Source organism: Panthera pardus, unplaced genomic scaffold, assembly GCF_024362965.1.
Source record: "Panthera pardus isolate Hobbes unplaced genomic scaffold, ASM2436296v1 HiC_scaffold_11, whole genome shotgun sequence".
Classification (NCBI taxonomy): Eukaryota; Metazoa; Chordata; class Mammalia; order Carnivora; family Felidae; genus Panthera; species Panthera pardus.
The window spans coordinates 1,010,753-1,038,696 of NW_026526666.1; the positions used below are offsets into that span (position 1 = coordinate 1,010,753).

Here is a 27,944-nt window from a genome sequence, read left to right on the forward strand (position 1 = left end):
GAGAGCACTTCTTTTTTTTTTTTTTAATGTCTTTTAATTTATTTTTGAAGGAGAGAGAGAGACAGAGCATGAGTGGGGGGAGGAGCAGAGAGAGAGGGAGACACAGAATTCGAAGCAGGCTCCAGGCTTGATGCTGTCAGCATAGACCCCGACATGTGGCTCGAACTCATGAACTGCGAGATCATGACCTACGCAGAAGTTGGATGCTCAACCTACTGAGCCACCCAGGCACCCCGAGAGCACTTCTTAAGGATGCCCAGTGAATAGGGGGAGGGTGGGGATGATGGATAAATGTAGGTCAGATTCTGTCTACCTCCTACCTAAATGTCCCGATGTCAGCAGTGACCTTCTTCTCTCTCCACCTTCCCTGGAGTAGGTTCCTCTTGGCTCAGGCCAGGCTTAGAGAAAGGAAGGAGGGAGGAGGGGAAGAAAGGGAGGAAGGGAGGGAAGGAGGGAGGAGGAGAAGACACTGGGCCAACCAGCTTCTTTCCCCCTCCCCCTTGGGCCCTTTCTCAGTTTCCATGGTGCCCTGAATGGGGGCGGGGAGGGGCGGGAAGAGCCTGCTGGATCCTGATAGCCCTCGGTATGTGTAATGCTAACACAACACACACATACCTCCATTCAGATCGCCCAGATTCCTTCTCCATCCTCTAGTTAGGTACCCCCACCTGTTGCCCCAGCCCAAGACCAGTGAAATCGTGCTCCAGATGTCCACCAGGTGGTAGCATTGACCAAGCAATAATAAGTGCTAACAGCTACCAGGATTATCACCAAGCAAGGAACTGTTCAACAACTTGTTGACTCAGTTTCTTCTTCCCAGCAATTCCCAGAAGGGTTAAGTACTATTGTTATCCAATATGACCTTGGTCTTTACTCATCTACTGAGGAGTAAAGCTAGGATTTGAACCCAGAGAGTATGGCTTGAGTCTGGGCTCTTAATCCCCTCATTATCTAATATATAGGTGCCAGCTGCAAGTTCCCAACCAGGTCACTCTGAAAGGGGTCTCCTCCTGCCCTAGGATGACAGCACTCCAATTTTTTCAATCTGTGAAGTCACCCATGGGTCTAGCTCTGTCCTTAGAACTGTCCTACTTCAACCCCACCCCACCCCTGCCCCCATAATAACCTTTGGTAAGCAACTGCATTTGATGCCCAATTGAAAGTCCCTGGAAAGAAATGTAGAGGCCCTTTAACTTTCATTCCTGCATTCCTGCAATACAAGGTAGGGAGGCCCTACGAGGTGCCAGGCAGTGATCAAAACAGACATGAGGTTCAAACAAGTTACAAAATGAGTAAGTAAAATGTAAAAAAAAAAAAAAAGTTATTTGGTAAGATAGAGAAAAAGAAAGCAGGAAAGGGGCATAGAAAAGGGGAGTCACTGAGGCGCCTGGGTGGTTCAGTCAGTTGAGTGTCCGACTTCGGCTCAGGTCAGGATCTCACAGTTTGTGAGTTCGAGTTTGAGCTCCGTGTCGGGGTCTGTGCTGACAGCTCAGAGCCTGGAGCCTATTTCAGATTCTGTGTCTCCCTCTCTCTGCCCCTTCGCTGCTCATGCTCTGTCTCCCTCTGTCAAAAATGAATAAACGTTAAAAAAATTTTTTTTAATTAAAAAAAAAGGGGGAGTCAGATAAAGAGAAGGAAGGACTATAGGAATGGAAAGAGAGAGGGATGGACCAAAACATCTTTTGTTAACCACAGTACTTTGTACCAGGTCTCATGCCTTACCTGTGTTATCCCAGTAATCATCACAACCACTCAGTAAGGTAGTTATTGTTTGTTAGTCCCATTTTCCTGACAGGCAGGTCAGGGAAAAGCCAGGCTGCAAGGAAGGTTTAGGACCCTGGCTCCACCAGATGCCCCACCCCACTCTGCTGCTCAGAGGCAGCTGTGAGGTGGGAATTCACAGAGCAATTCACTCAGTTCAAAGCTGTCAGCTGGCCCCTGTGATGGGGGCCACAATGTCCCTGGAGAAACTTCCTGGCCAGCTAAAGCCACAGAAACATGCCCTAGGACAAATCAGGTCCTAAGAACCCCTCCTGTGTGCACACAGCTGGGGCCTCAAAGCCTCCAGGACAGTTATTGTTGTCCCCTTTTTACTGATGTGGTAACTGGAGACCAATAAATGGCAGGCCACCTTCTTATCCAAGTCTTTTGGCTCTAAAAACCAGAGCTCCTGCCTTTCAACCCTCCTTGCTGCATCCAAACCTAAGTGACCACAAATGTTAACTGACAGATGAGTGATACAGGCAGGGTCACCATAGAAAGTTCAGGGCCAGGAGCTGGGGTCAAACTCCTGCTGTTCCCTCCACCCACAGTGGCCTTTGTGACAGGAAAGGGGAGGGGTGGAGGCTGTGAGATCTACAGATGTTTATAGAGCACCGGTTGTGCTTCTTCTAATGGTTTGGGGAGGAGGAGGGACAACCCCCTCCTTGGGTCACTCCAGTGGGTTGGTGGGTTGAGGTCTCCCCCCCCCCCCACCCCACCCCCTGCCCCGCGTGGACCTCTTAGAGAAGACCCAGGAAAGGTTGTCCTAATCAATGAATCAGGCTTCCCAGAGGGGTGGCCCTTGGAGGATGGGGCTGGGGTAGTATGTGGTCCGCAGCCTGCCCAGGCCCCACATATACTTTCCACCTCCACACCCCCAGGCACCCCCCTGGAAGGGCAGGCTCGCACTGAGCTTCAAGTGGTTTCTGTGGCTTAGGGGGTGGGGGGGGAGGGAAAACAAGTTGGTGACTGCTCTCCAGTTCCAAGCCGCCACCACCACCCTCCACCCTCTCCAGGCTGCTTGCTGGCCCCCTGAGTTGAGATTCCCCAGCCTGATAAGGGAACTTGGGCACGTGGGGGGTGAAATGATTCTCAGATCCCTATCAGCCTCTTCCTTGCATAAGAATGTAAGAATGCATCGGAGGAAAAAACCACTGCCTGATTTTTGAAAGGACTGATTCCTCCAGAAAAAGGGGCTGTGATTGGAGCAGGAGGGAGGAAGGTTAGGCATGGGGGTGGGGGGTGGGGACTTCCAAAAGGATGACCATGGTACCTTCTTGCCCTAGGGAGAAAGAGCCCCAGGCATGTATGCTTAGGGCAGGGAAGGAGTAGAGACCTGAGAGTGTCCAGGAGGCACGTGACTCACAAAGACCCAGAGGCCAGGACCCTGTCTTCCCGACCCCCGGCACTTCATCCTCATCCTGCACAGTGGCACAATTAGCATGGCTAGGAGAGACAGCCATGCCTGTAGTATCTGGGGTGGGCAGGACCACCTGGCACAGTGCCAGGGCCTCCACTCTGTACCCACAACTGGGATGTCAGAAAAGACCCTGGGAGACCCAGAGTCACAGAGGAAGAGAGGCTGAAAGAGGAGAAAAGATGGAGAGGTACAGAAGACAGACCCATAGACAGGGAGGAGCTGGCAGGGAGAAACACAGATAGAGGATCCTGAGTGGAAGCAAAGCCAATCACCGGGCTAGGAAGTGGGGAGCAGTCCAACATGACCCCAGCCCTCCCCTGCAGCCCTGTCCCTCAGCCTCAGGCTGACTCCTCCTGTCTGCCAGGGGGCACTGGGTGCTTTGGAGAGTTTTGCCTCCCACTCCAAGCCTGCCCAAGGGGGAGAGCCCCCAAACCAGACCAGCATCCTGTTCTGTGCAAATAAGTATATTTAGAGGCATGGACCATGCATTTACCAAAAGGACACGGGCTACTCAGAGGCACAGGCACACACAGTCAGACTCTCAGCATGAAAAGGTCCCCAGAAGGGTCCACTCCATTCCTCCTCTCTCCCTATCCCCTTGCCCACTATCCTAGGAGTTGGGGAGTCCTTCTCTACTTTTAACCTTTGTCCCTCAAGCTGCAGCCATTGGGAGACACTGGGGGGCTACCCAGGAATGGAGGTGCTGATGGTAGCAAGAGCGTGAAGCCTCCAAAGTGGGGCAGGAGTGGAGAAGGGCACGGTGGGGTGGCAGGAGAGGGAAAAGACAGCTGCCTGCCCCTCTCCACGCCAGGTGCCACGTGCTGCGGCGTGGCTGGCCCCCACTCTGCTGTTTACCAGCTGGGAGTGAGAGCAGGGGGAGGTGCCAGGGAGCCGCCCCACTGCAGCCTGGCCCCTGGCCAGCCAGCTTGTTGGGTAACCAGGAGAGCCAGGCCCAGCTAATCAAACTCTGGAGAGAAGTGGCGTCCAGGACCTGCTCTGCCCCGAGGCCCCTCTGCAGGACCCTTCCTCAGTACCGGCCCTGGTGCAGGTCAACCCAGTCTAGGGGCTCTGCTTCCTCCAACTGGTGCAGAGCGCGGCATCTCTCCTCTCCTCATCTCTCCCCTCCCATCTTCCTCTGCCCCTGCACACTCCCCTAGCCCTGCCCTGCGGCCCACCAACAGACCTGTGGAGGCATCAGGGATTCAGAGAATTCTAGGGAAGGACAGCCAGGTGCAGGAGCTAAGCAGTCAGAGGCCTCAAGGAACTGAAGAACCATGGGAGGAGTCTGACCTCATCCTGGAGAAGAGTCACAGTCCGTGCTCCCCCACCCCACAGAGAAGCCACCCCTTTCCCATCTCCCCTTTGCACATCACCTATCTTGGTTCAGATAGAAAACACACCATTCCAAAGTCACAAAGTCCTGGGTTCAAATCACAGTGCAGCCACTTAGTGTTCTTGGGCAAATCCTTGGGCAAGTCAGTAATATCTTTGAGCATCACATAGCTTATGGGTAAATCTGGAATAATGGCGGATGCTATGAGAATGGAAGAAATCATGGGTTTCTAAAGTGACTGGCAAAGGGCCTGGCACACAGTAGGTGATCAATAAATGCTGGCCTCCTTCCCTTCACTTATCCTGTTTCTCTCCAAAGCTCCAAACTCTGTTCCTCAGATCTCTCTCCTTGTCCCCTCCTGGTGCCAGGCCACTCTGCCAGCCACTCCTTTCCCCTGCCTGCTGACAGGCCAGGTGCTCCCTCCCTGCTCCCTCCTCCCTCCCCTGGGCCCTGCTCCCTGCCCTCCTGGGCAGCCGGGGCAGCAAGGACGGCACCAAGGGAGCTGCCCCATGGACAGGGCCCCACAGAGACAGCACCGAGCCTCTCAGGGTAAGAGGCCCATGGCCCTGCAGGCAGGTGGAAAGGACTTATCAGGAGGTTCAGGAGAGAGAAAGAGAGAGAGAGAGAGAGAGAGAGAGAGAGAGAAAGACTCTGGTCAAGAAGGAGGAGGAGGACAAGACAAGAGAGAAGGAGAGAGATGGATTGGCAGGGGTTGCAGGCCAGTCCTGATGGAAACTGAAGGAGAAGCAGGAGGAGGGGCTGGGGACACCGCAGAGGAAGAGACTGTAGAAAGGGGGATAAGCAGGAAACACAGGGAGGGGAAAGAAAGGGAGCAGCGGGGAAGGAAGACAGGTGTGGGGTGGTAGGGGGGGAGAACAGAGTGAAGGAAGCTAGATCCAGTGAAGGGCCAGAATGTGGGCAGGCCCTCCCAATGTCAGCACCCCCTGCGATGAGGTGGGGACACTGCTTTACTCAGCTGGCAAACAGCAGCAGTGGATGGAAGGCTGGCCACCCCACCTTCTGTTCATTCACCAATGGAGGAGCCCCTCCTGCCTTTAAGGGTGACAAAGGGTGGGGGGAGGAAGCAACCACACCCTGTTCGCTGCCCATGCCCACTAGCCTGGCACTTTTCTCCCCACTGGCCCAGGGGTGCGAGGTTTCATTTGTGCAGAGAACGTGGGGAACCAGGCCGGGGGCAGTGGGATGCACAGAGTCAGGCAGTCCTTGTCCCCACCCACAGTCTATAACTCAGAGACCCTCTCAGAGCAGAATCCATGGCCACCTGCTTGGTCAGCTGTGAGCACCCAGGGGAGTGAGTGCCAGCAAGCTCCGGGGCCACCTGGTGGAGGAAGAACACCACCGCCTTGGCAGGGAAGCACCCCCACCCCAGGAGGCCAGAGAGAGGGTGCCACGTCAGGGAGGAAGCTGGGTGGGGCCAGGCAGGATCAGTGGGAGGGGGAGGGGCCGGATGGAGTCACTCCCTCTCTGGGCAGTCCTCCCCCACCCCACCCCAGCAGAGCCCAGCCCTTCTAGTGCATTCCCCCCCACCCCCACCCCGCCCCGTGAAGGAAACCTGCCTGTGGGGAGCATCTCCTGGGCAAAGGGACAGTGTGAGGGGGATGGTGGAGAGGTGTCCGGGAATGGCCAGCAGAAAGAAAACTCCAACAGCAGAGCAGATTCAGAGGTTAGGGAGCAAGCCTGTAGGGGGCCTAAGGCAGGGCTACAGGCTTTTCTGGTACAAAAGGCTAGCCTTGTGCTCTATGAGGAGCTGTTGTGTGGTTGTAGGAAATCAACCAACACCTGGCAGGGGAGGCCTCCTCCCAGGGTCTCCCTCGGTAGGTGTTCAATAAATGCCAAAGTGAATGACCATCGCCACCACGGGGTCGCCACAATGCTCTAGCAAAGGCTTGCTCCTCAGCAGCTGCCCCTCCAAGGTGTGTGCATCCCTGCCCACCCCACGTCAAGCCGCTGGGCACCCTACTGTCTGCTCTCTACCCAGACCCACCACAGGAAGGGACCCCCTCCTCTGCAGGCTGGTATGCCACAGGAGCCAGGGCTCAGAGGGCAGAGTCTGTGTTCCCAGTCTCCATCCTCTTCCTCCAAACATCCTCACGGCCTCTCAACCTCCACACCTCTGGCACTCCCAGGTGCTTTCGGGCACGAAGGAGAGACCACAGAGATGTCACTCTGGCTGCAGAATATTTATTGTGCACCTCTAACGGGCCAGGCGCCACAGGAAGCTCTGGGAATAGCAAGGTCAACGAGACAGACACAGTCCCTTCCTCCACAGAGTTTACCGACCGGCAGGAAAGCGTCATTTCACGGATAGTGACACAATGATAGCAGTTAGGGAACAACGTGGTGAGTGTCAGGAAATCAAATACAAGGTGCCGAGTGTCAGCATGAGGGGAGGGGAGAGGGGCATGTACAGCTTCTCCAACTGGAAACTTGAGGGATGAGGGGAAGTTGGCTACACTGACTAGGGTGTCAGGGAAGAGCATTCTGAGAGAAGAGAGAAGGAAGAGCTTGGGGAACTCCCAGAGGCAGTGAGAAGCCCAGCACTTCTGAGGACCTGAAGGGCATAGAGCAAAGAGAGGGGTGTGTGCAGGATGGTCCCACCTTCTGCTCAGACATCAGGTTCAGGAGAAAGGAATGGGGTGGGATAGGGCCAGTGATGGGGTGGTGTTCCTGGTGCCCATGGTCTTCAACTTTTGGCCCCGACCCTTCTCTTCTCTTTCCAGAGCTGCTGGCCGCAAAGAAGACCCACAGCTGTGAGTAGAGGGTTGGGGCAGCACCTGGTGCTGGGTGTGGAGAGATGGCAGGAGCTCAGCGAGGCTCCGGAGCTGGCCCAGAGACAGAGGAGCTAGGCAGAGGTGGCATCTAGGGAAACAGGGAGATGGGGAGCTGGGGGTGGGGTGTGAAGAAACCTCAAGATCAGGGTGATGGGAGGTCAGGAGGAAGCCTGTGGAGTCAGAGGGAGCACCACAGGCTGAAGGAGAGAGGGATTAGAAGAGAACTGTGGGAGAAGAAGAGGAGGGGTGCTGGACAGAGGCACAGGAGCTGGCAGCGGGAGGGAGGGAGACAGAGCAGGGGGAGGCAGGGGTGGCCTTTGGGACTCGGGGAGCCTGCACCAGGCTTTGCGACAGCTGAGCCACATTTGGTGTTCATCTTGGTGGTTAACACATCCTGAGGTGTGAACAAGCCAGGCAGCGCAGAGCTGGAGAGCAGGAAAACCTTCACCTCTGTAGGAAACATGACACACAGGGACACTCTGGACCCCGAAAGACTGAGGCCATAGCATGTAGGAAGGCTAGAGCTCAGGAAGGACTTCCCAATGGACACTGGTGGGGAAGCATCTCCTCTAGGGACCTTTCAGCACATGGGATCTAACCCCTTAGTTTGTAGAGGCCATTCCCCCAGAAAATGCACCCATCCAATCTCAGTCCCAAAGCTTATATCCCATCAGGGCCAGGCGCGCCCTTAACCGCCTGAGGGTACTCTGGGAAAGGCCTCCTCCAGAAGCACAGGTCCCCGCATTAATGAGAACCACTCTGGCGCAAGAGAGACCACCTGCCTTTCTCCATGGCGCTCCCCTGGATTGCCTACCAGTTCCTCCTGAGAGCTCACTGACCTTGCTCCGGCTGCCAAGATTGCCTAGAGCCTCCCTGTTCCAAGCAGGGACATCTCAGAGGGCAACAGAGTCCCCTCGTCCTTGAGCTGGGCGGACAGGCGCCGGGGGGCTATCCAGGATGCTGCGTCCTCCTGGGTGGGGGGTTGCTTGGCTCAGCACAATCCAGATCGGTGCCTCGCCTGCCCCTAGCCACAGGGCCCCACGGAAATGCTGAGCAGGGCCCTGGGAGGAAAGCAGGTCAAGGAGTGACGTGCTCAAGAACCGGGGGATGGGAACCAGGGACCATATGTGGGTGGGGGGGGGGGAAGAAGGGGGACTTTCGGAGCAGCTGGAACTGGAGGAGCCTATACTCCATCCCGACCTTAACCTCTTACCACAGAAACCTTGACCAAGACCACGCCCCCTTCCCCTCTCCCAACCCCACTGGGCCTGTGCAACCAAGCCCTCGCCCCCACCCCAGAGTGTCCTATGAGAAGCCAGGGTGACAGGCCTTCCGTGCATGTGCATTCTGCTGCCCCGAGAGCCAGAGGAAGGCCAGCAGGGAAAGGTACTGTGCTGGGGAGCTATTAGAGGCCCGGCAAGACCAGAGACCTCTTAGAGGATCAGAGAATCCGGAAGAGATGAGGGACTCCCCCAGGCCGAGAGCCTCAGAAAAATAGGTTCTGAACTGAGACAACCCAAGGAGGAGATCCAGGACAGTCCCAAGAAGGGAGGAGCCCAGGAGGGACTCCCAGACCAAGAGAGGGCCTAATCACTAAAGGGCCCTGAAGAGGGAACCCTCAGGCCCAGGTACCCCACAGAGCAGATCTGAGGCTGAGCGGGACCCTCAGAAGGACCCCCAGGCCAATAAACTCTAGCCTCAAGTGCCAGGAAACCTCCCAAGCTGAGACATCCTCAAGAGCTAGAGGATGAACCAGAGAAGCTCTCCCATTCCTCAGGTGGGATCTGGGGCCAAACTGCCTGAGTTTGAATACTGACCCCACCACTAACTAGCTGTGTGACCTTGGGCAAGTTACTTAACCTCTCTGTGTCTCACTTTCTTCAAAATGGGGATAATGGTGCCTACTTCATAAAGTATTTTGTGAGTATTAGATAATCCACATAAGAAATTAATAACCGTTTCTGGCACATAGTAAACATTATTATTGTTTTATTACCACCACCACCACCATCATCATCATCATTGTCGTTGCCAACATTATCTGCATTCCAGTTTCAGTAGTTTTGGTCCTGAGGAAATAACCCTACCTGCGGATAATGGATATTTGTCTGATGATTATTACTGCTGCTATTATCTTTAGTCCCTAGCCAAGGGCATATGCCATGTCTGGAGGGAGGTCATGAGCATGGCGGGTGGGGTGGTGGGGCGGCCTCTCAGACTGCACCCCACTGGGTGGCAGTTGACAGTCCACAGGGTCTCTGGTGGCACCAGCCACTGCCCCCCCGGGGGCAGACATCCTGTGACTTACCTCTAGAAACATCCCTGTCCCTGGAGTCGCCTGGCAAAGAGGGTCAGGCTGTGGTCCTCAGCGGGAGGGGGAGTAGGAACCTGGCCCCAGGCTCCCGTGAGCTCCATTCTGGCTCCCCAGCCAGAACTACCTTGACGGGTGGAAACAGCTTTTACCGCGTGTGGCTGTCGCATGTGGTTTTGGAATTTTCCAACGCCCCCTGCAATTGGCTGCCCCGCCCCTCACACCCTGCCCCAGGCCCAGATTGGCCACGTTCGGCGCCTGTCATCCTACTCGCTGCACCCCAGAGCGGGTGGGGATGGAGTGGGGGGGTTGTCACTAGGCCACCTGTGTGGTGGTGGCTTCAACCCCCCTGGCCCAGAAGAACTGAGAGGGAGCTAGGTGAGGAGCTACAGGCTGAAGCTCGGCAGAGAGGGCCTCACCCCCAACCCAGCTGCCAGCTGTGCCCCATCCCCGGACCACCCCCCACTGAGGACAGAAAGCCAAGGCAGCAAAGCCCAAGGCTCAATCATGAGAAGTAAGTGAATGGGGCCACCTGGGAGTGGGGAAGCCTAGATGCCACTGTCATCCCTGGGCCTCTGGAACAGAGAGGTGTCTTGGGAACAGCATGAGCAAAGCTGAGGGCTCTTCCCCCCACCACAGGGTGTGTCCCAGTCAAGGCCAAGTTCTGTTGGGAGATGGGTGGAGTAGCTGTGGAGTCTCACTCCCCAGGCAATTTTCTTAGGGCAGGGTAATAGAGGGGGCTGTGGAGGACCACATATGTCATGAGCCCTGGAAAGGGTCTGCAGGAGTGTCTGAGGTGCTCTGCCCCGCGTTTAACAAGAAAGGACTGAGCCCCAGGGAGGCCAGTGCTTCACCCAGATCACATGGCTGCAGCAGAGGGAGGTTGGTGACTGACAGGCACACTCTCCCACTGCAGTAACTCCCTCCATGCCGCCAACCTGCCTCAGAGTGGGCTCAAAGAGGAGCCAGAGGGGTTGCTGTGCCCTGAAGCAGCAGGACAGGGAGAGGAGAGCCAGATCGGCAGATAGAGAGGGTCAGAACCCAACATCCAGGTCTCAGCATGTGTGTGTGTGTGTGTGTGTGTGTGTGTGTGTGTGTGTCCCCAGTTTCCGTCATTCATTTGATGAGGGGGGATCAGGCAGGGGAGACAGAGCAGAAAGCCTTCAGTTTCACCCCTTCCTGGTGTGAAGCCATGGGCCAACAGCTTGCGGGCAGATGTGTACAGTTCCTGTGCCTTCTAGCAGAGCAAGCACAAGTAAATCAGACAATCCCTCTGTTCACGTCAGGAAAGCTGGAGGGCCTCTCAGAGCACAGGGCAAATGAGGAAAAGGGAAGCCCCATGTCCCTGTGGCCTGAGGCCTGAGGCAGGCCCAGCCTCAACCTGGGGTCTTCCCACAAACCACAGAAGGGAGGCCATATTGGGTCCTGGAAAGACCCATGGGCTGAGAATCTAAAGACCAGATTCTGATGCCAGCTCTGTCACCAACTAGCCACGTAGTCTTAAACAAGTCACTGGGCTCTGGTCTCCTCATAAGCAAAATAAGAGCTAAATTTAAAAACAAAACTAACTCTGGAGAGGGTCCCAGTTCGAGGACCCACGACCAAGGAGAGAGCCCTGGTCCCCAAGGTGAGCACCCCCAAAGCTAGTGAAGGCATCTCAACTCTCCCAGGACATAGAGAGGCCATAGAAGAGAAGGAGCTTGGGACAGAGATTCCAGTGTGGGTGTATGAGCTGGGATGGGTCAGGAGGGGCAAGGAAAAAAGCCAAAGATTTCCACAGGAAGAGGGGCCCTTTGGAGCTTCAGTTTCCTTCTAGCTTCTTCCGACTAGCAGCAAAAGTTAGCAAACCAGTCTTCCCAGAAATGGTCCCCAGTCAGCAAATCCACCCTGGGAAGCAAGGATTGGGTGTGTTTCAGAGCCTGGCAGGAGAACAGGAGTCCCCAGGACTGGAGGAGGGAGCCACTAGGCAGTTCTACATAATTTCCCCCCAACAGCTCCATCCAGTCTGGTAGATAAGAGAAGGGGGTCCCCTCCGATCTGGGGGTAGATGCCACTAGTCCTTCTCACCTGGACATCTCTGGGTATCTCATAGCCCCAGGTTACCTGGCTGCCCCCATTCCCGCCCACACACACACCTAGTGAGTGCCAGCCACCTCTGCGCTCTCTGACTATAGCCAGGGAGAGTCTACACACTGGGGGCTGGGGACTATGACACACCCAGAGACTGAGGGGCAGACAAACAAGGAGCAGAAACATACCAGGAAATAGAGAGAGGTGCAGAGGCCAAACCCAAAGGACAGAGTCATGAAATACTTGGGGAAAGAATGATGCCCTGATGGAGCTGTAAGTGGAGAACTACCACCCAAACAGCACCGCGTGAAGCCCGACACAGAGCTGGAGCGCAGACAATGGAAAGGCACACAGACACAGGGAGAGATGGGGAGGAAAGAGGACAGGCTGCAGAGAGGAGACGCTGAGTACTGAGTGGGTCTAGGAAGGCAGGAAGGGGGAGGCATGGATTTTATGGAGGTTCTGGAAGGGTGATAGGGGCTCCCTGCCATGGCGAGCTGCAGCTAAGCCAAGAGGAAATGTCCATTAGCCAGAAAGACTCCCAGCCAGCCAGAGGGATGGTGGCCCTAGTCATCTCTCTCTGAGGGCACGGCCAGTGTGGAGGCAATAGGCATGAGCTCCCCCCACCAACCATTGAGTGTGCATGGGGCAGTAGGGGGAAGGGGAAGGGGAGGTATGAGGTCGCATGCCAGTCTTTGCTGTGCCCTGATCTTTCCAAGTCTGGTCATGATAATGAGGAGCCGTGGGCCAGAAGTAGTCCAGGTCCCCAAGGGTGCCACAGCTATTAACCTGGGAGCCCTGGACCACCTGAAGACTTTACAAAGGGCCCCCTCCTTCCCTGCATCACCCCAGAACCTTTGCCTTTTCTTCTCTTCCCGTCCCTAACTGGAATCCCAAACACCCCTAGCCCAAGGTCCTAGAGGCCGCGGCGCTACAGCCTGTCCCATCACACTGAAGCAGTATTGCTGCCCTCCTGGGGGCCCCCTCATCTCCCCTGCCTCTGTGCCCCTGACTCAGACAGGGAACAGGGACTTTCCCATGCTAAGAGCCCTCTAAGGAAGGCAGCTCTGGGGTCTCCTCTTGTCCTCCACGGCCAGTCTTGAGATCTAATCTCTACTCTTCCTGCTACTGTAATGCTGTCCTGGGACTCTGGGCTCAGAAAAGATGGGGATGTGTGTTCGGGGCAGGGTCGGTTACAGGGCAGAGCGTCAGCACCCCAGCCAGAGTCTCTCTGGGTTCCTGGTCTCCTGGAACAGCAGAGCCCTGTGGAAAGGACGCACAAGGCTGGCGGCAGGGAAGGCCGCTGACTGTGTCTTGGGGCTCCCACTCCTCAGAGCTTCCTCCTGGTGATTCATCCCCTCCCCCCATTCACTGGTTGTTTTCACTCAATTCTTTTGTTTCCCCTCCTTTCTCCTGTCCCAGACTGCGGGGGTGGCGGGGGCACCCGGAGGGGTTTCAGGTGGCTGGCTGTCTTTCGTGGCTTTTCAGAACCCCAGACTCTCCCTCGCCCACCTGAGTTTTAGCTTCACTACTTTCTCAGCCCTGGGATCTGGGTGTATCAGCAGAAAACCCTCGCCCTACCTCGGGAGCAGTGTTCAGCAGATAGAAGTGCTTCTCTCCTGGCCCCCGCCACCCCTCCCCCTCCCGCTCCCCTGTGGGGGCACACACCAAAGTGGTTTCCAGCTTTGCAGAAGCTGCGGGAAGGAGAGCTGAGAAAGGAGGGAGGCTGGTGACAGGCTGGGGTACACTAGGACCCCTGGCCAGAGCTGTGGTCTCCATAGGGGTGGGGGTGGGGGAGCTAAGCTAAGAAAAGAGGTGCATTCCTCTTTCCTGTCCACTCATTCATCCCTGCAGAGGCCTACTACGTTGTATGAAAGCCAGCCCACACCCCCAGAGGAGCTCTGTTGGGTCAGGCGAGCTGGCCTTGGACACCTTGGCCCCAAGACATGAATACAGGCAGGAGGAGGTGGCACGGCAGATGAAGAGCAGGGAGCGAGGGGACCATGTCCCTGGGTGTCCTTACACCAGGCATGAGTCCCGGCTTTAGTTCCCCGGGGGGTCGTCTCTGAATTCTGTTCCCAGCCCACCTTTCCTCTGTGGCCAGTAACCTTGTCCCGTATCCCATTTCCTTGGTTCACTTGGGCATCTCATCCTTACAGGGTGTATAGCTTAATGGTTGGGGACATGGGTTACAGAATTACAGAGACCTGGGTTCAAATGTCAGATCTGCCACTTCAGGCTGTGTGACCTTAGTCAAGCCACTTACTCCCTCCTTGACTGTTTTCTCATGTGTAAAATGGGGACAGTACAAGCAACGCCTGGTCCCTAGGGTTGTTGTAATCATTAATGAAACACGTATGCAAAGCCTGGCACCAAGGAAAATTCAGCCACGGCTTATGTCTATCATTATCATTGCCCTTGAACCCCTGTCGGCTGGAGAAACGGGTAGAGAAAGAGAAGGAAGGCCCATCTGGAGACTGACAAAGCACCAGGAGAAGATAAAGACCCCAGGGTGCCTCTGGTTGCATCCACTCTACCAGGGCTGGTGGGGCAGCAGAGGGGGGGGTGGGGGAGTGGTTCTGGGGTTTGAGGGGAGAGATCCCCCTGGGCTAGAGCCCCTCCTTCGCTCCTACCACTTCCTCTCTGTGGCATAGGGCACCTGGACAAGGCCCAGGGCTGGCTTCCTAAGAGCCAGGCTCTGGATGCATTCAGAGAGCACTATCAATGAATCTCACAGCTGTGGGAAGGGTGAGATTAGAGGGGTTGGAGGGAGGGAAAGACCACCTCCTCGCTACCGGATTTCCCCCAGAGCAGAGCAGAGGTGCACACAGCAAGCTCCCTGGGGATGCTTCAGTCTCTGAAGCAATCGAGAAGGGGTTCATTTTCTTTTCCCAGTGTCCTATCAGAATGCAGCTTTAGAGGCCTCACAGGCTGAGAATAAATGAAAATGAGCTGGGGGAAAGACGGCCAACCCCACCCTTGTCCCCCAGGGAGGAGCAGCCCTGCACAAAAGCTTCAAGAGGGACTAAATTCTCGCTACTCAAAAGTACAGACTGAGGACCAGCAAGCTTGGGCACCAAGCAGAGCTTGTCCATATGCAGGATCTGGGCCCTCAGACCAGAGCAGGGACCTGCTCACAAAATTTTCACAAGATCCCTTGGTGGGGGCTAGAGCCATGTAATCACTAGCTGATTTCAGGAGCGTTTGTAAGTGGACACCTCTCTCTCCTGGGAGTGAGAGGGTTTCCTTTGATGGGCCCTGGGAGAGAGCAGCAGTGAGGTGCAAAGATCTTCCTGAAGCAGCGGGGGCCGCAGGGGCTGGCCTAGACAGTCCTGACCTTTGCTTGGTTCAAGTTCCTGGCACCATCAGGCCCTTAGACGCTAAGTTCCTGGCAGGCCAGGCTCCAGGGCAACCGTTTGAGTAATCCCGTGATTACTCAGCTCCCCCTCCCCAACCTGGGTTCCCATCACCTGCTGCTGCAGGCAAGGGCTCGGGGGTAGGTTGTGAAGGTGAGGGGTGCGGGGTGCTTTCAGCTCCTGTTCACCTCACTGCCACCTCTGCCGGTTCTTCCCGTTCTCTCCCCACTCTCTCCACTCCCCGCCTCCACAAGTCCCCCTCGCGCGCAACGGGACTTTCTCTTTGAGGTTTCAAGCAGATGGCACTGAAAGGGGTACAGGTGGCAGGGGAAGGAGGGAGCAGGGAGAGCAGGGGCCTGGTGGTGCAGAAAGGGCCAGGGGCAGGGCACTGGGGGCAGAACATCGGTGTGGGTCTTTCTGTGTTTCTGCACCTGCATCTCCAGCTCAGGTTCTAAGTCTCTGTTGTCTGTTAGTCCTGAACCTCTTGGTCTCTCTAGCTCAGAAGCTACAAGAGTCTGAGCCTCCCAGCTCGGAACTTCTGACTCTGTGTTCATTCTCACTGTGTACCTCTGTCTTGGGACTGTGGTTGGGGAGCCCTGAGGAGTGGCTGGCCTGGTGGCTGGGGTCTAAACTCCAGCGTCCCCCTCAAGAATAGGTATTTGTGAAGGGCATCCATGGCTGGCCACATCAGCCTATGAGAACAATAAGGTCTTGGTTATAGTTCCACGAGGCTCCTGGGGCCAGGACCAGCAGTGGGTCAGGCATAGGGCAGGGAGATGTGTCTGGGTCACCTGTGTGGTTGGTGCACACACGCACACGGATGTGGCTCTTGGAGAAGGGAAGAGGCAGGGAGGCCTGTGGTTGACTGCTGGGCTGGAGTCCGAGTTCCCACTGTGGCTTGGCCTAATCTCCCTGCCGCTTACTTTTTTGGGTGACCCAAGGTGGTTTCTCCCCTCTCTGGGCTGAGGGCCACTACAGAGGGAGACCCACACTGTTGAAGGGGAAGGTGTTGACACAAGCACAGACTCCATGGGGCACAGGTGTTTCCATCAGGCCTCAAATGCCCACTGGCCTTCTTCACCTTTGGCCCTGCTCTGTAGTAACAGCATATGTAGAGTTTTGCCTCTTACACAGTGCTTCCCACAGGTAATGTCATTGCGCCTGCGAAACTACCTACAATCCCCCCATGGACAAACAGTGTTATTTGTACCCCGGCCTCACTGGCAAGGGAACCGAGGCCTAGAGAATCTAAGTGACTTGACATGCAGTGTCTCCATGTTTTCTGTCCCTTTTCCAGCTACCAATCCCCCGTCTTGTTCTCTCTTCCCCTCCACGAATTCCAATCTGCTCCTAATTTACTGGAAAGAATCTGAAAGGCTCACTTTCCGTCACCACCACCCCCCCCCCACGGTGATCACAGCCTCCTGCGTGGGGTTTGGGCAGTCGGATGGGGGCTGGGGTGGGGAAGAGAACGGACTTCTCACGGAGGGGTTTCAGATACTCATGGGCCCAGTCCCCCATGAGGAGGCGGCTGCTTACTCTGACTCAGCTCAAAGCTGGCTTGAGGGGACGGTGGTGTAAAGGCGCCCACATCACATTGGGAGGCCCTACGCATATGCGTGACCAGGGCCCAGGCCAGAGCCAGAGGTAAGCTCACTGGAATATAGGTTTGCCCTATAGACAAGCTGCTGCTTCCACTGACCCTCAGAGTAGGACACGGATGGGGGACACGTCACCCATGAGCAGGGGCTGCAGTCCTAGACCACTTTTCTGGTCTGCTCCACCCCAGCCTCCCTGCTCAAAGGGGAGGCAGCAGGACACCAAAGGCACACAAGAGACCCCTGTCCCTTGGGAGGGACGGAGTCCCCCTGACATAGTGGGAATCCCAACTCCCCTTCAACGACGAGCTGGGAGAAGGCCAACTGCTGGTCCCTGAAATTCAGGAGAGAGCTGTGGGCATTGACGGGGCCAGGGCAAAGGAGAGAAGAATCTGGAGCCAGGTATAGGTCAGGGACCCTGTGGCCCAGAGAACAAACACTAACACGCCAACGTGCAGGTGAGACTGCTGGCTCAAGCAGACATGCCCACTGGCTCACAATTATGTGTACCTTCCGTGTGTACACACACCCTCAAACATGCCCACTGGTGTGTGTACCCCAAAAGCCATGTACACAGAACAGCATAATGGAAAGCAGGGGAGCTAGGATGTAGACCCGGCCCTGGGGCAAACTTACCTCATCTGGTCTATTCCCTCACCTGTAAAGGAAAGGAAAAAGTTTAAATGAGATGGTCCCTAGTCCCAGCCAAAGTTAGCATTCATGACGTGTGGGCATACAATGGGACCCAGAGGCCCTCGTGCACACGTAAACATCCACACTCTCATGTACTGATACACACAGAGCTGCCCACTCTCTGCTCCGGGGCCAGGAGCCTCAGCACCCTGTTTGATTCTCTCCCTGGGTCCCCGGCATCTGACAGACCTGGCTTGTTGAACCCTCTCCTGGGCTCTAACTCACTTCTCCATACCCCCTGGGCCCTACTCTGTGGACCCTGTCTGCTTGGCCCCGGGGTCTCTGCTCAACCCACCCCTGAGCCTTCACTGCCTTGCCAAGGATGGCTGGCATCTGTACCTGGCCCCCAGTGCCTCCTGGCTGGTTCACCACATCTCCCCCCCCACCCCGCCCCCACGCTTCACACTCTTCCCATGGAAGCAGAGCCCTGGTGGGGGAGAGGGGCCTAGAGGAAGCCCCCTGCGCGGGAAGCAGGTGTTGTAAAGCAGCGAGGACTCTTAGGTCCCCAGGCGGGAGGGAGGCAACTGGAGCTTTTCCTCTTGAAGGGCTGAGCAGGTGGCCTCTCGGCAGCTGCATTCTTGCCCCCTTGGGGCTGCAACAGCCCCCGGCTGCCCCACCAAACCAAACACAGCCCCCCTATGCCTGTTGTGGAGCAGTGTTTGGCACTTTTTTCCTTCCTTCCATCTTGCAAGAGGGGAACAAGCTGGAGAAGGGCGAGTGAGGGGGCAGGAGGCAGATAAGGCTCCTGGGCTGACCTCCCGTTCTTTCTTTCTTCCAGCACAAATTGAAGTGATTCCTTGCAAAATTTGTGGGGACAGGTCATCTGGGATCCACTACGGGGTTATCACCTGTGAGGGGTGCAAGGTGAGCATGTGCGCGCGTACGGTCTCTTCCGAGGTGAGGAGAAGGGGTTCTGTGGCCTTTATTCCAGGATGGTCTACTGAAGCAGCTAGGGAGCTGCTTGGGAGGTGCCTTACCTGGGAGGCCCTGTGCACAGGAAGGCCTTGTCCTGAGCTGGGAACATGATGGCAGGGCAAACTGTCATCATGCTAAAACATGGAGGAGAGAAAACTGATGGGGGGTCGAATCTGGGAAAGCTGGGGCCAGAGCCGGGGCTGGAAGCACTGGGGACTGAGCTGGGCCTGGCCAGGAAAGACAGCCAAGGTCTCCTCGCCTGCCTTCCCCAGGGTTTCTTCCGCCGGAGCCAGCAGTGTAACGTGGTCTACTCCTGCACCCGCCAGCAGAACTGCCCCATCGACCGTACCAGCCGAAACCGGTGCCAGCACTGCCGGCTGCAGAAATGCCTGGCACTGGGCATGTCCCGAGATGGTGAGGCCAAGCAGGGAGCCCCCTGGGGTTTCCCTGGAGTCTCCAAAGAGGCAGCCTGGCCTGCTGTGCTAGGCAGAGGTTACCCTGTAGAAACGTCCTTCTGTGGGGCATGGGCTGGCCATGCACAACGGGGGTGCCCGGTGGGGTAGGCCCACCACCCTCACCAAAGGACTTTGCCGTCCCCAGTTTTAGGGTCTGCTAGAACAGTCCTCCATTCCCCAACATCCCCGACTCCTCCCTTTCCTCTTCCTGTGATGGATTCTCCTCAGTCCCCTCACCTGTGGCCCAGAAACCATCCAGCTTCCACATCCTCCCTGCTGCCCTGCTGCCCCATGGCTCCAGTACTAGCTCATCTCCCTTCCTGGTCTGCCAGCCCTATGATAGGACACAGGATGGTGGCTAGGAAGGGAGCCAGAGTGGGCCTGAGAACAACCCAGAAGTCATGAGCGTGGGGAGGGCTGCTGTCCCTGGCGCTTTCTCGTGTCCTCGCCCCCGCCTCAGCACAGCCCCCCATCACCACCCAGAGGGAGCCCAGGGAGGGGCTGGGGGAGGCATGAGGTGATGAGGAGCCAGAAAGAGTCTGTCAGCACTTTTCAGCGCCCAAAATAACAAAGTGAAAGGAAACACGCTGGGGTGCAAAGGGGCAGGCGGGGCGAGGGGCTGTGCCCCCACACCTGGGAGGGGTGTGCGGAGGGGAGTGAAAAGGCAGGAAAGAGAGAGCAGAAGAGGATGTTCAGAAACAAGCCGCGGAGCCTGGGTTGGGCTGTGGTGAGTATCTAGGTCACCAGGGAGCCTGCAGGCCTGACCACAGGGAGACCTGTGTTTTCAGCTCTCCTCTTCCTCCGACCCTCCTAGACAGGCGAGGTGACCCCAATACAGCTCGAGGCCCCCGACATGACCACCCCCAGCCCCAGCATCAGGAGGCCAGAGTCCTCAGTCCAGATTCATGCCATTAGCAGAAGCCAGTTTCCAGCCGGGAGAGTTTGCCTGGGAGACCAAAATGCCTGGGCTGGACTGGCCCTGCAGCAAACACCTAAGAGGTGGCAGGGGTCTCAAGCAACAGTGGGGGCCCCCGAGGAAGCTGTGCTCGGTGCCGGCTATTTAGGGGACAGCAAGTGAATTTGTAATGATCAAAATGCATGTTGGTGCCGCCCAGCACCCAAGTCCTCCTGCCTTGAACGCTCTTGGTCCCCGACCTCTTTCAGCTGTCAAGTTTGGCCGCATGTCCAAGAAGCAGAGGGACAGCCTGCATGCCGAGGTGCAGAAACAACTACAGCGGCAGCAACAGCAGCAGCGGGGACAAGTGGCCAAGACCCCGCCAGCGGGGGGCCAGGGAGCAGATGCCCTCGCGTGCCCCGTGGGGCTCCCAGATGGGCAGCTGCCCCTGGGCTCTTCGCCTGACCTGCCTGAGGCCTCAGCCTGCCCCCCCGGCCTTCTGAGAGCCCCAGGCTCTGGGCCCTCCTGCCCCAGCAGCCTGGCCAAGGCGGGGCCCAACGGGGCCTCATACCACCTGGGACACAGCCCTGAGCGGGGCAAGGCCGAGGCCAGAGACGGCTTCTATGGCACAGGCAGCCAGCTGCCCCCTGACACATGTAGGCTTCATTTCGAGGACCCCAGGCATCCTGGGCTTGAGGAACCAGGACAGGGCCCAGACAGCTACTGCAGCCCCAGCTTCCACAGCACCCCAGAGGTGCCCTATGCCTCCCTGACAGAGACTGGTGAGCAGCTGGGAGGTGGAGAGGGCAGGGACCATGAGGGAGGGGCTTCCAAGAGAGGGGCCTGAGCCAGCACTCCATGTACACCGAACCTGAGCCCAAGGGAGCCAAGGGGTCGAAGGGGGGCGGGAGGCAGAGCAGGGGTAGGCCAGGCCAGGAGTGCCCTTTGTGTGGGTAGGGTGGCAGCTGGCTGACAGAGCCTGTGCCTTCCTCCTCTGGCCCCAGAGCACCTGGTGCAGAACGTTTGTAAGTCCTACCGAGAGACATGTCAGCTGCGACTGGAGGACCTGCTACGACAGCGCCCTAACATCTTCTCCCGGGAGGAGGTGGCTGGCTACCAGAGGAAGGTGAGGCCAGGAGAGCCCACGGGAAGGGGGGACATCCCGCCTCCACTGGGGGAGTGCAGAGATGGCCACCTGCACAGGCGAGCGGGCTGGAGCAACGCACAAGGGTGTTCCCACTTTGAAACATGGGGTGTGCGTGCGTGTGTGTGTGTGTGTGTGTGTGCATGTGTCTAGCCAATGGATGAGAGCTTTTCCTTGGCCCCTGCTGGTTAACATTTTGCCTGCCCTTCATCCTACCGCCTCCAGCACCCACACCTTGGCGTACAGACCTCGGCATACTCTCCTTCCTCGTCCTCTGATGGTAACAGTAGTCAGAACCCTGATGTTACACACCCCTTCTCTGCCGGGCGCTGTGCTGGACGCTTCACATAAATTATCTTCCATTCTTATGACAGCCACCCGGGAGCCTGGCATTTATTTCGGTTCTTAGCAGACCGGGAAACTGGGCTCAGAGAGGTTCACAGACTTTTCCTGGGCCACAAAGTCGTGGAGCCAAAGGCACGTTCGGATCCACTGGGCTCCAAAGTTTACACTCTTTTGCATCACACTCTCACAATACCACCTGTTCTAAAAATACTTGTTTGTCATTCAGCCTTCACTTCTCCAGGTTATCAAGACCTTTGGGTGTGTCTTTTTGGGAGAGGGGTCAGTGTGTCCTTCTCACCCCTACAAAATGCAAACTCTTTGAGGGCAAAGCTGCATCTCAGATGGGTTTTGTTTCCCCATGGACAGCTAACCGGGTGCCAGCTGCTGGTGGGGGCTCAGTGAGTGCAACCACGTGACAGGCATTGAACCCAAGTGTGCATCTGGGCTGAGAATAGGCTAAAATGCCGGAGTGGACAGTGTGGAAGTTCTGAACCTCACTCCTGATGTTTATCAGTCCGGGCTCCCGGGGGCTTGGGAGGGTGACAGGGTCATAAACCGGGCTACAGTGGGACCTCCTCCTTCCTTGCAGTCAATGTGGGAGATGTGGGAACGCTGTGCCCACCGCCTCACTGAGGCCATTCAGTACGTGGTGGAGTTCGCTAAGAGGCTCTCAGGCTTTATGGAGCTCTGCCAGAATGACCAGATTGTGCTTCTCAAAGCAGGTGCCCAGGGAGGGTGGGCAGGCCTGGGGGGAGGGGGACAGAGCTGGCTTCCTGCTTCGCTTGACTCCTGCCTGCATGTCCCTGCCCTCTCCAGGAGCAATGGAAGTGGTCCTGGTCAGGATGTGCCGGGCCTACAACGCTGACAACCACACAGTCTTTTTCGAAGGCAAATACGGAGGCACGGAGCTGTTTCGAGCCTTGGGTGAGGGGCAGGGGGAAATGGAGAGGGAGGGGTGGGATGGCAAGCCCCCTAGAGGTTCAAGAACCAGGGTATCCTCTTTTCAGGTCAGATCACCCCCTCTGCTCCAAACATCAAGAGGGTGGGTGTCCCCGGGCACCGTGGCCTCGTTCACCCAGCAAATCCTTTGGTTTTCCGTCCCTTAGGCTGTGGGGAGCTCATCAGCTCCATCTTTGACTTCTCCCGCTCCCTGAGCACATTGCGCTTTTCTGAGGATGAGATTGCTCTCTACACAGCCCTCGTGCTCATCAACGCCAGTGAGTGTTGCTGGGCCTGCCTGGGGGACATTCGGGTGGCAGGGGGGCAAGGGATAGTGAAGGGTCTGGACCTTCAAATGTGGTTAAGTCTGGAAAACTGCTTTAAAGAGCAGAATGAAGGAGGAGCCTGAGAGAGGGAAACGGCTCCCAAGGTGGAGTTGGGACAAGTGGGGGGCCAGGGAGCCGTGGGGATGAAAGGAAGTGAGCCACATCCCAGAGAGAAATTAGCTGGCCTGTGAGCTCACGCCAGAGTGTCCAGTGTGACCATGACCACACACTGTGATCACCCGGAAGCTCTAAAAATGATTCTTCTCCAGGCTCCACTCCTAGAGACTCTAAGGTCATTGATCTGGGGTGCAGCCTGTAGTATCAGGATTTTTAACAGCCTCCCACAGGTGATTGTCGTGTGCCACCAAATCTGAGAATCACTGCTCTGCGTGAGCTAATTTTAAAACTTTTTTTTATGTTTATTCATTTTTAAAAGACAGAGAGAGACAGAGCACAAGTAGGGGTGGGGTGGAGAGAGAGGGGACACAGAATCTGAAGCAGGCTCTGGGCTCCGAGCTGTCAGCATGGAGCCCGACGCAGGGGCTTGAACTCACGAACCGGAAGATCATGACCTGAGCTGAAGTCGGATGTTCAACCAACTGAGCCACCCAGGCACCCCATGCGTGAGCTAATTTTAAGACTGTGTGCCATCACAATGGAACTCTGGACACCCTCCCCACTGGAATGGGGCGGGCTGGGCTGAGCCAGGGAATGCTAAGTATTTGGAGAACCTGGGCTAATGAGCTGAGCTACTAACCTGAGTTTGCAGATGAAGACGATCTGTTGTCTGGCTCTGCCAATGAGCAGAGACCTAATCATTTGAACTAGAAATAAAGACTTAAAAGATGACTTCTGGTGGGGTGCCTGGGTGGCTCAGTGAGTTAAGCATTCGACTTTGGCTCAGGTCATGATCTCGCGGTCTGTGAGTTCGAGCCCCACGTTGGGCTCTGTGCTGACAGCTCAGAGCCCGGAGCGTTCTTCCGATTCTGTGTCTTCCTCTCTCTCTGCCCCTCCCTAAGTCACGCTCTGTCTCTCTCAACAATAAATTAACATTTAGAAAAAAAAAAAAGATGACTTCTGGCTATCTGATGGAGCCAGGGCAAAAGGTGCTTTGTCTGTTGAAGTTAGCCACCAATTGATGCAGAGGCCTTGATGCTGGCTTAGGAGGCTTCACCAAGGCAATCTCTCATCTGGTCTCAGCCTTGGCCAGGGGGCAGGGCTCTCTTCCATTTCATCCCCCCATAGTGGAATCCCAGCATCGAAAGGGCCATGTGAAATATCAGGGTATCATGGAGAAGGCAGCTTGGGCATCAGGAAATTGGGTGTTCTTATCCGCCTTATCTCTCCCCAGTTTGCCTTGTAGACAGCTAGCCCAGCCCCAGGCCCTAGAGCTCTTCTTTTTAAAAAAAAAAAAAATTTTTTTTAAGATTTATTCATTTTTCAGAGACAGAAAGTGAGTGGGGAAGGGGCAGAGAGAGAGAGGGAGACACAGAATGTGAAGCAGGCTCCAGGCTCTGAGCTGTCAGCACACAGCCCGATGTGGAGCTTGAACTCATGAACTATGAGATCATGACCTGAGCCAAGCCTGACACTTAAATGACTGAGCCACCCAGGTGCCACCCCCCAGCCCCCAGAGCTTTTCATTATCAAGCCAGGACACATGTGCATGTGCACGTGCACTGGAGGCCGTGCTCCAGCACAGATGCCCAACACGACACACCCTGTTGGGGGAATTTGACGTCCATGTTCTTTCTTCTTCTTGCCATGGTGCCGTGCCCTCCTTCAGACCGGCCAGGGCTCCAAGAAAAGAGGAAAGTAGAGCAGCTGCAGCACAACCTGGAGCTGGCTTTCCATCACCATCTCTACAAGACCCACCGCCAAGGTATCCTGGCCAAGGTAGGAGCAGTCCCCAAGGTGGAAGAGGTCAGGCCTGGCACGAGATCTGGGACCCTGGGGCTCTGTGGGGACAGAGTGCCATATGGTGTTAGAGAGCTTGCAGCAGCAGCACGGAAACCAAGGGGACAAGCAATCGCTGCCATTTGCGTACAGATGGAACATGAGAGAGCCTGGAATTGGGGGGCGAGGCCTCCAGGAATCAGTTCAGTTTAATATAGCCATCGCTTACCTAGCACCTGTTTGTGCAAGGCACCATGGAATGGAAAGCTACAGAGAAGTGATCCTTGCCCCCACTGAGGGTTCGTAGTGCAGTAGGAAGAGGCTCGTACTGGTACTCTGGTACAGAGTAGCATATGGTACGTGATAACAATAGTAGTACGATTAACAAGGTGCTGTCACAGACATGCTGTCATCCTCAGGGCAACTCAGTAATAGGACAGGTATTCAAATATCCCTTTAGCGGTGAGGAGACTTAAGCGACTTGCCGACGTTTGCATGATTGGCGAGTAATAAATACAAGATTGAATCCCAGTGCTCTCCCACTGTGTCCCCGCGCCCCTGATGGGTTCCTTCGGTAAGAGATATTGGGGAAATGTTATAAGCATAGAATAGGGATTAAAAATAATCTGGGGTAAAAAGAGTGGGTCATCAATGATTCCTAGGGAAGGTGGCATTTAAGGTAGGCCATGAAGTATGACAGATTTTAACAGACATTCATGGTGGTAGGACAGGCATGCCAGGCTACGGGAACAATATCAGCAAAAATAAGGAGGCAAAATAGTACATATATGGGGAATAGCTCATAGTACATTTTGACTGAAGCATAAGATTGGGAGCTGGCACTGACTGATGAGGGCAGGGAAGTAGCAGAAGACAAGAAGAAGCTGGAAATCAGGTCAGGTAGCAAATCAGAGAGGACTTTGAGTGCCATATTAAGGAGTGAAGGCTTTATTTCCAGGCAATGGAGAGCCATGAGGGCTGGAGGAATGATATCATCAGAGCTATTATTTAGGCAATTTAATTTGGAACCAGTGTAAAAGAACCTTTTATGTAATCATTCAAGCAATGGACCCTTGCTATGTGCCAGGCACAGTGAGTGCTAGGTGCCAAGGATACAGAAATGACTTACACAACGGTCTAGGCCCTAAAGAACTTCAAGTCCGGTTGGACAGCCTGGAAGGAGAGACTGACTGGACCGTGGTGGGGGGGGGGGGGCAGCTGGAAAGCAGGTCTGACTCCACCTTCAGAATCACCCCCTCCACCATCACCCCCCACCTCCCCCAGCTATCAGTTCTCACTTGGCCTGTTACAGTGGCCCCTGCTCCTCCCTCCTCTGCCCTGCAGTAGCCACACAGCATAAGTCTCAGCCCTCCTATAGCCACCCATCCTGCTGAGACTCACCTGTAGGGTCTGTCATGGCTGACTGGCCTCATGTACAATATGACCCTGAATTTTTCTCACCTCCTCTCCTCTCCCTGCCCTCTCAGTCGCCTCCCGGCTATTCCTTTAACACATCACACACAGTTGCACCTCAGGCTTTTTGTATCTGCTGTTCCTGCTGCCTAGAAGGTTCCTCCCCTAGTTTTCCAAATGGCTTGCCCCATCCCTCCATTCTGGAGAGGTTTTCTGATGCAAAAAGCCCTCGACCCCACCCTGCATTACTGCTCTTTAAGAAATTCTCAGGCATATTATATTTTCTGGCTCCCTCACTAGAATATGCATTTAATAAAGCCAGATATTTTATTCTACCTTATTTTATCCATTGATCTATCCCCACACCCCATCACAGTGCCTAGCTGAGTAGGTTCTCAACAAACATTTATTGAATGGAAGGATGGATGGATGGATGGAAGGATGGATGGAAGGAAGGAAGGAAGGAAGGAAGGAAGGAAGGAAGGAAGGAAGGTTGGAAGGATGGATGGATGGATGGATGGATGGATGGAAGGAAGGATGGAAGGATGGATGGAAGGATGGATGGAAGGATGGATGGATGGAAGAATGGATGGATGGAGGTACTGTGACAGTCCAGGCAAACTCAAAGTAAAGCAGTGGAAACGAAAAAAGAATGAATCTAAAAGATATCAAGGGATCCATGTTGCCTGGTCCTCTCTGACTGCCCCTTTGCTAGGAAACTAAGATGGTGGTGGGAGAGGAGGTGGGAGCTGGAGAGCTGGAGAGCGGTCTTTTCAAGCCTACTTTGGTTATACAGGAAGCTGCAGAAGATGAATGGTTTTCTTGGCCTTTCTTCAATAAGGTCTCCCTGCCTCTGTCTCCTCCTGGGTCTCTAGGAGAGACCCTCCAACTGAGTATTGGTAGCGTTGGGTACCTGCTTCAAAACTAGTTCAAATAGTTACTGAGCAACTGTCATGTGCCAAGCACTATGATAGGAACAAAAGGTACAGAGAGAGAGGCAGACAGGGAGAGAACCTACCTAAGGAGATTAGACCTAGGGTGGGAAGGCAGACAAATGAGACCATTTTCCTACAATCAGGTTTAAGTGCTACTACACAGAGAGAAGCCCAAAGGAAATGCCCTTAATCCAGGGAGGGGTAGTCAGGGAAATATTCCCAGAGGCGGTGACACTTGAAAGTGAGGAAGAATTAGCCAAGCAAAGAACTGGAAAGGCATTCCACATGAGAACAGCATCAATGAAGGCCAGTGATAGTACATAACAGAGTCGCAGGATCCAACCATCCTAAGAGCAGAAAGTGGGAGTTGGAGCACTTACCAGGTGAGTAGCGGGAATGTGATTGGGGGTTCACTCAGAAAACACACACCTGTCCTGCAGCAGCCCTCGCTTGTCTCCGGCTTCCTGAACACATACTTCCCCCGTGATGGGATCGAATCCGGCCACCCCTCCGATGCCAAGTGCAGAGGGGAAAGCAAGGAGGGTTGCCCTAGCCCGGGAGGGCTGAGAGGACATCTTGGCTCTGGGGAGGAGGCTGGCGTACTGACCCTCCCCCCCTGTTAACCCATGTCCAGCTGCCACCCAAGGGGAAGCTTCGGAGCCTGTGTAGCCAGCACGTGGAAAAGCTGCAAACCTTCCAGCATCTGCACCCCATCGTGGTCCAGGCTGCTTTCCCTCCACTCTACAAGGAACTCTTCAGCACTGAAATTGAGTCACCTGAAGGGCTGTCCGAGTGACCCAGAGGAGGGACTGCTTTTCCCTTCTCTGGAGCCCGCTGGCCCTCGCCCCAGCCCTCCTCCTACCCTCACCTTTTTCTTTCCTATGCTCTGAGAGGGTGGACCCTGCCTGTTCTTTGGGGGTGAGCGATTGCTCAGACTGGCTTTCTGCCCACAGGCTTGCCCAGCGGTGGGCCAAGAGCCAGAGAGGGTAGGGATGAAGGAACACCATCTCCAGCCTCAGCTTGGTCGCATCTCCTTCACCATGACTCTTCACCCCCAGCTTCTGAGAGGCCTAGGGTGGCACATAGGGACCTCTAGGAGGACCACAGTGTCCTCAGGACACCAGGGGGATCCAGGACACCCTGGATGAATGGAACTCAACTCTGGGCTCAGAAGCTAAGAACAGGACTTTAAAATACCTCATTGCATTTCCCTGTGGGCTTTGGCTGGGGAGGTATGTCAAGCTCAGAGACTGGCAGCTGGAGCCCAGAAGGACCTGTATATAACATGAACACAGATCTTTAGATTTTCTGCCTTCCCTCTTCCTCTCAGCTCAGCAAGGAAGTGGT

The 27,944-nt window shown here is 55.6% G+C and overlaps 1 protein-coding gene across 1 annotated transcript; it reads left to right on the forward strand.

Moving 5' to 3' along the window:
- The first annotated feature begins 4,957 nt into the window (after positions 1-4,957).
- On the forward strand, positions 4,958-27,901 carry RORC (RAR related orphan receptor C). Its single transcript, XM_019432934.2, has 11 exons — positions 4,958-5,063; positions 7,256-7,285; positions 18,113-18,198; positions 18,522-18,663; positions 19,869-20,381; positions 20,604-20,725; positions 21,678-21,810; positions 21,905-22,012; positions 22,195-22,305; positions 24,140-24,249; positions 27,232-27,901. The coding sequence occupies exons 1-11, from the start codon at positions 5,024-5,026 to the stop codon at positions 27,391-27,393; spliced, it is 1,557 nt and encodes a 518-aa protein (XP_019288479.1). The 5' UTR covers positions 4,958-5,023; the 3' UTR covers positions 27,394-27,901.
- The last annotated feature ends 43 nt before the right edge of the window (positions 27,902-27,944 follow it).

What these genes read in the sequence shown, in the direction of transcription:
- RORC (XM_019432934.2), top strand. Translation starts at nt 5,024, where the DNA reads ATGGACAGGGCCCCACAGAGACAGCACCGAGCCTCTCAGG. An exon ending in CGCAAAGAAGACCCACAGCT is followed by an intron (nt 7,286 to 18,112) that starts GTGAGTAGAGGG and finishes TCTTTCTTCCAG; the next exon opens with CACAAATTGAAGTGATTCCT. An exon ending in TGCCTCCCTGACAGAGACTG is followed by an intron (nt 20,382 to 20,603) that starts GTGAGCAGCTGG and finishes CTCTGGCCCCAG; the next exon opens with AGCACCTGGTGCAGAACGTT.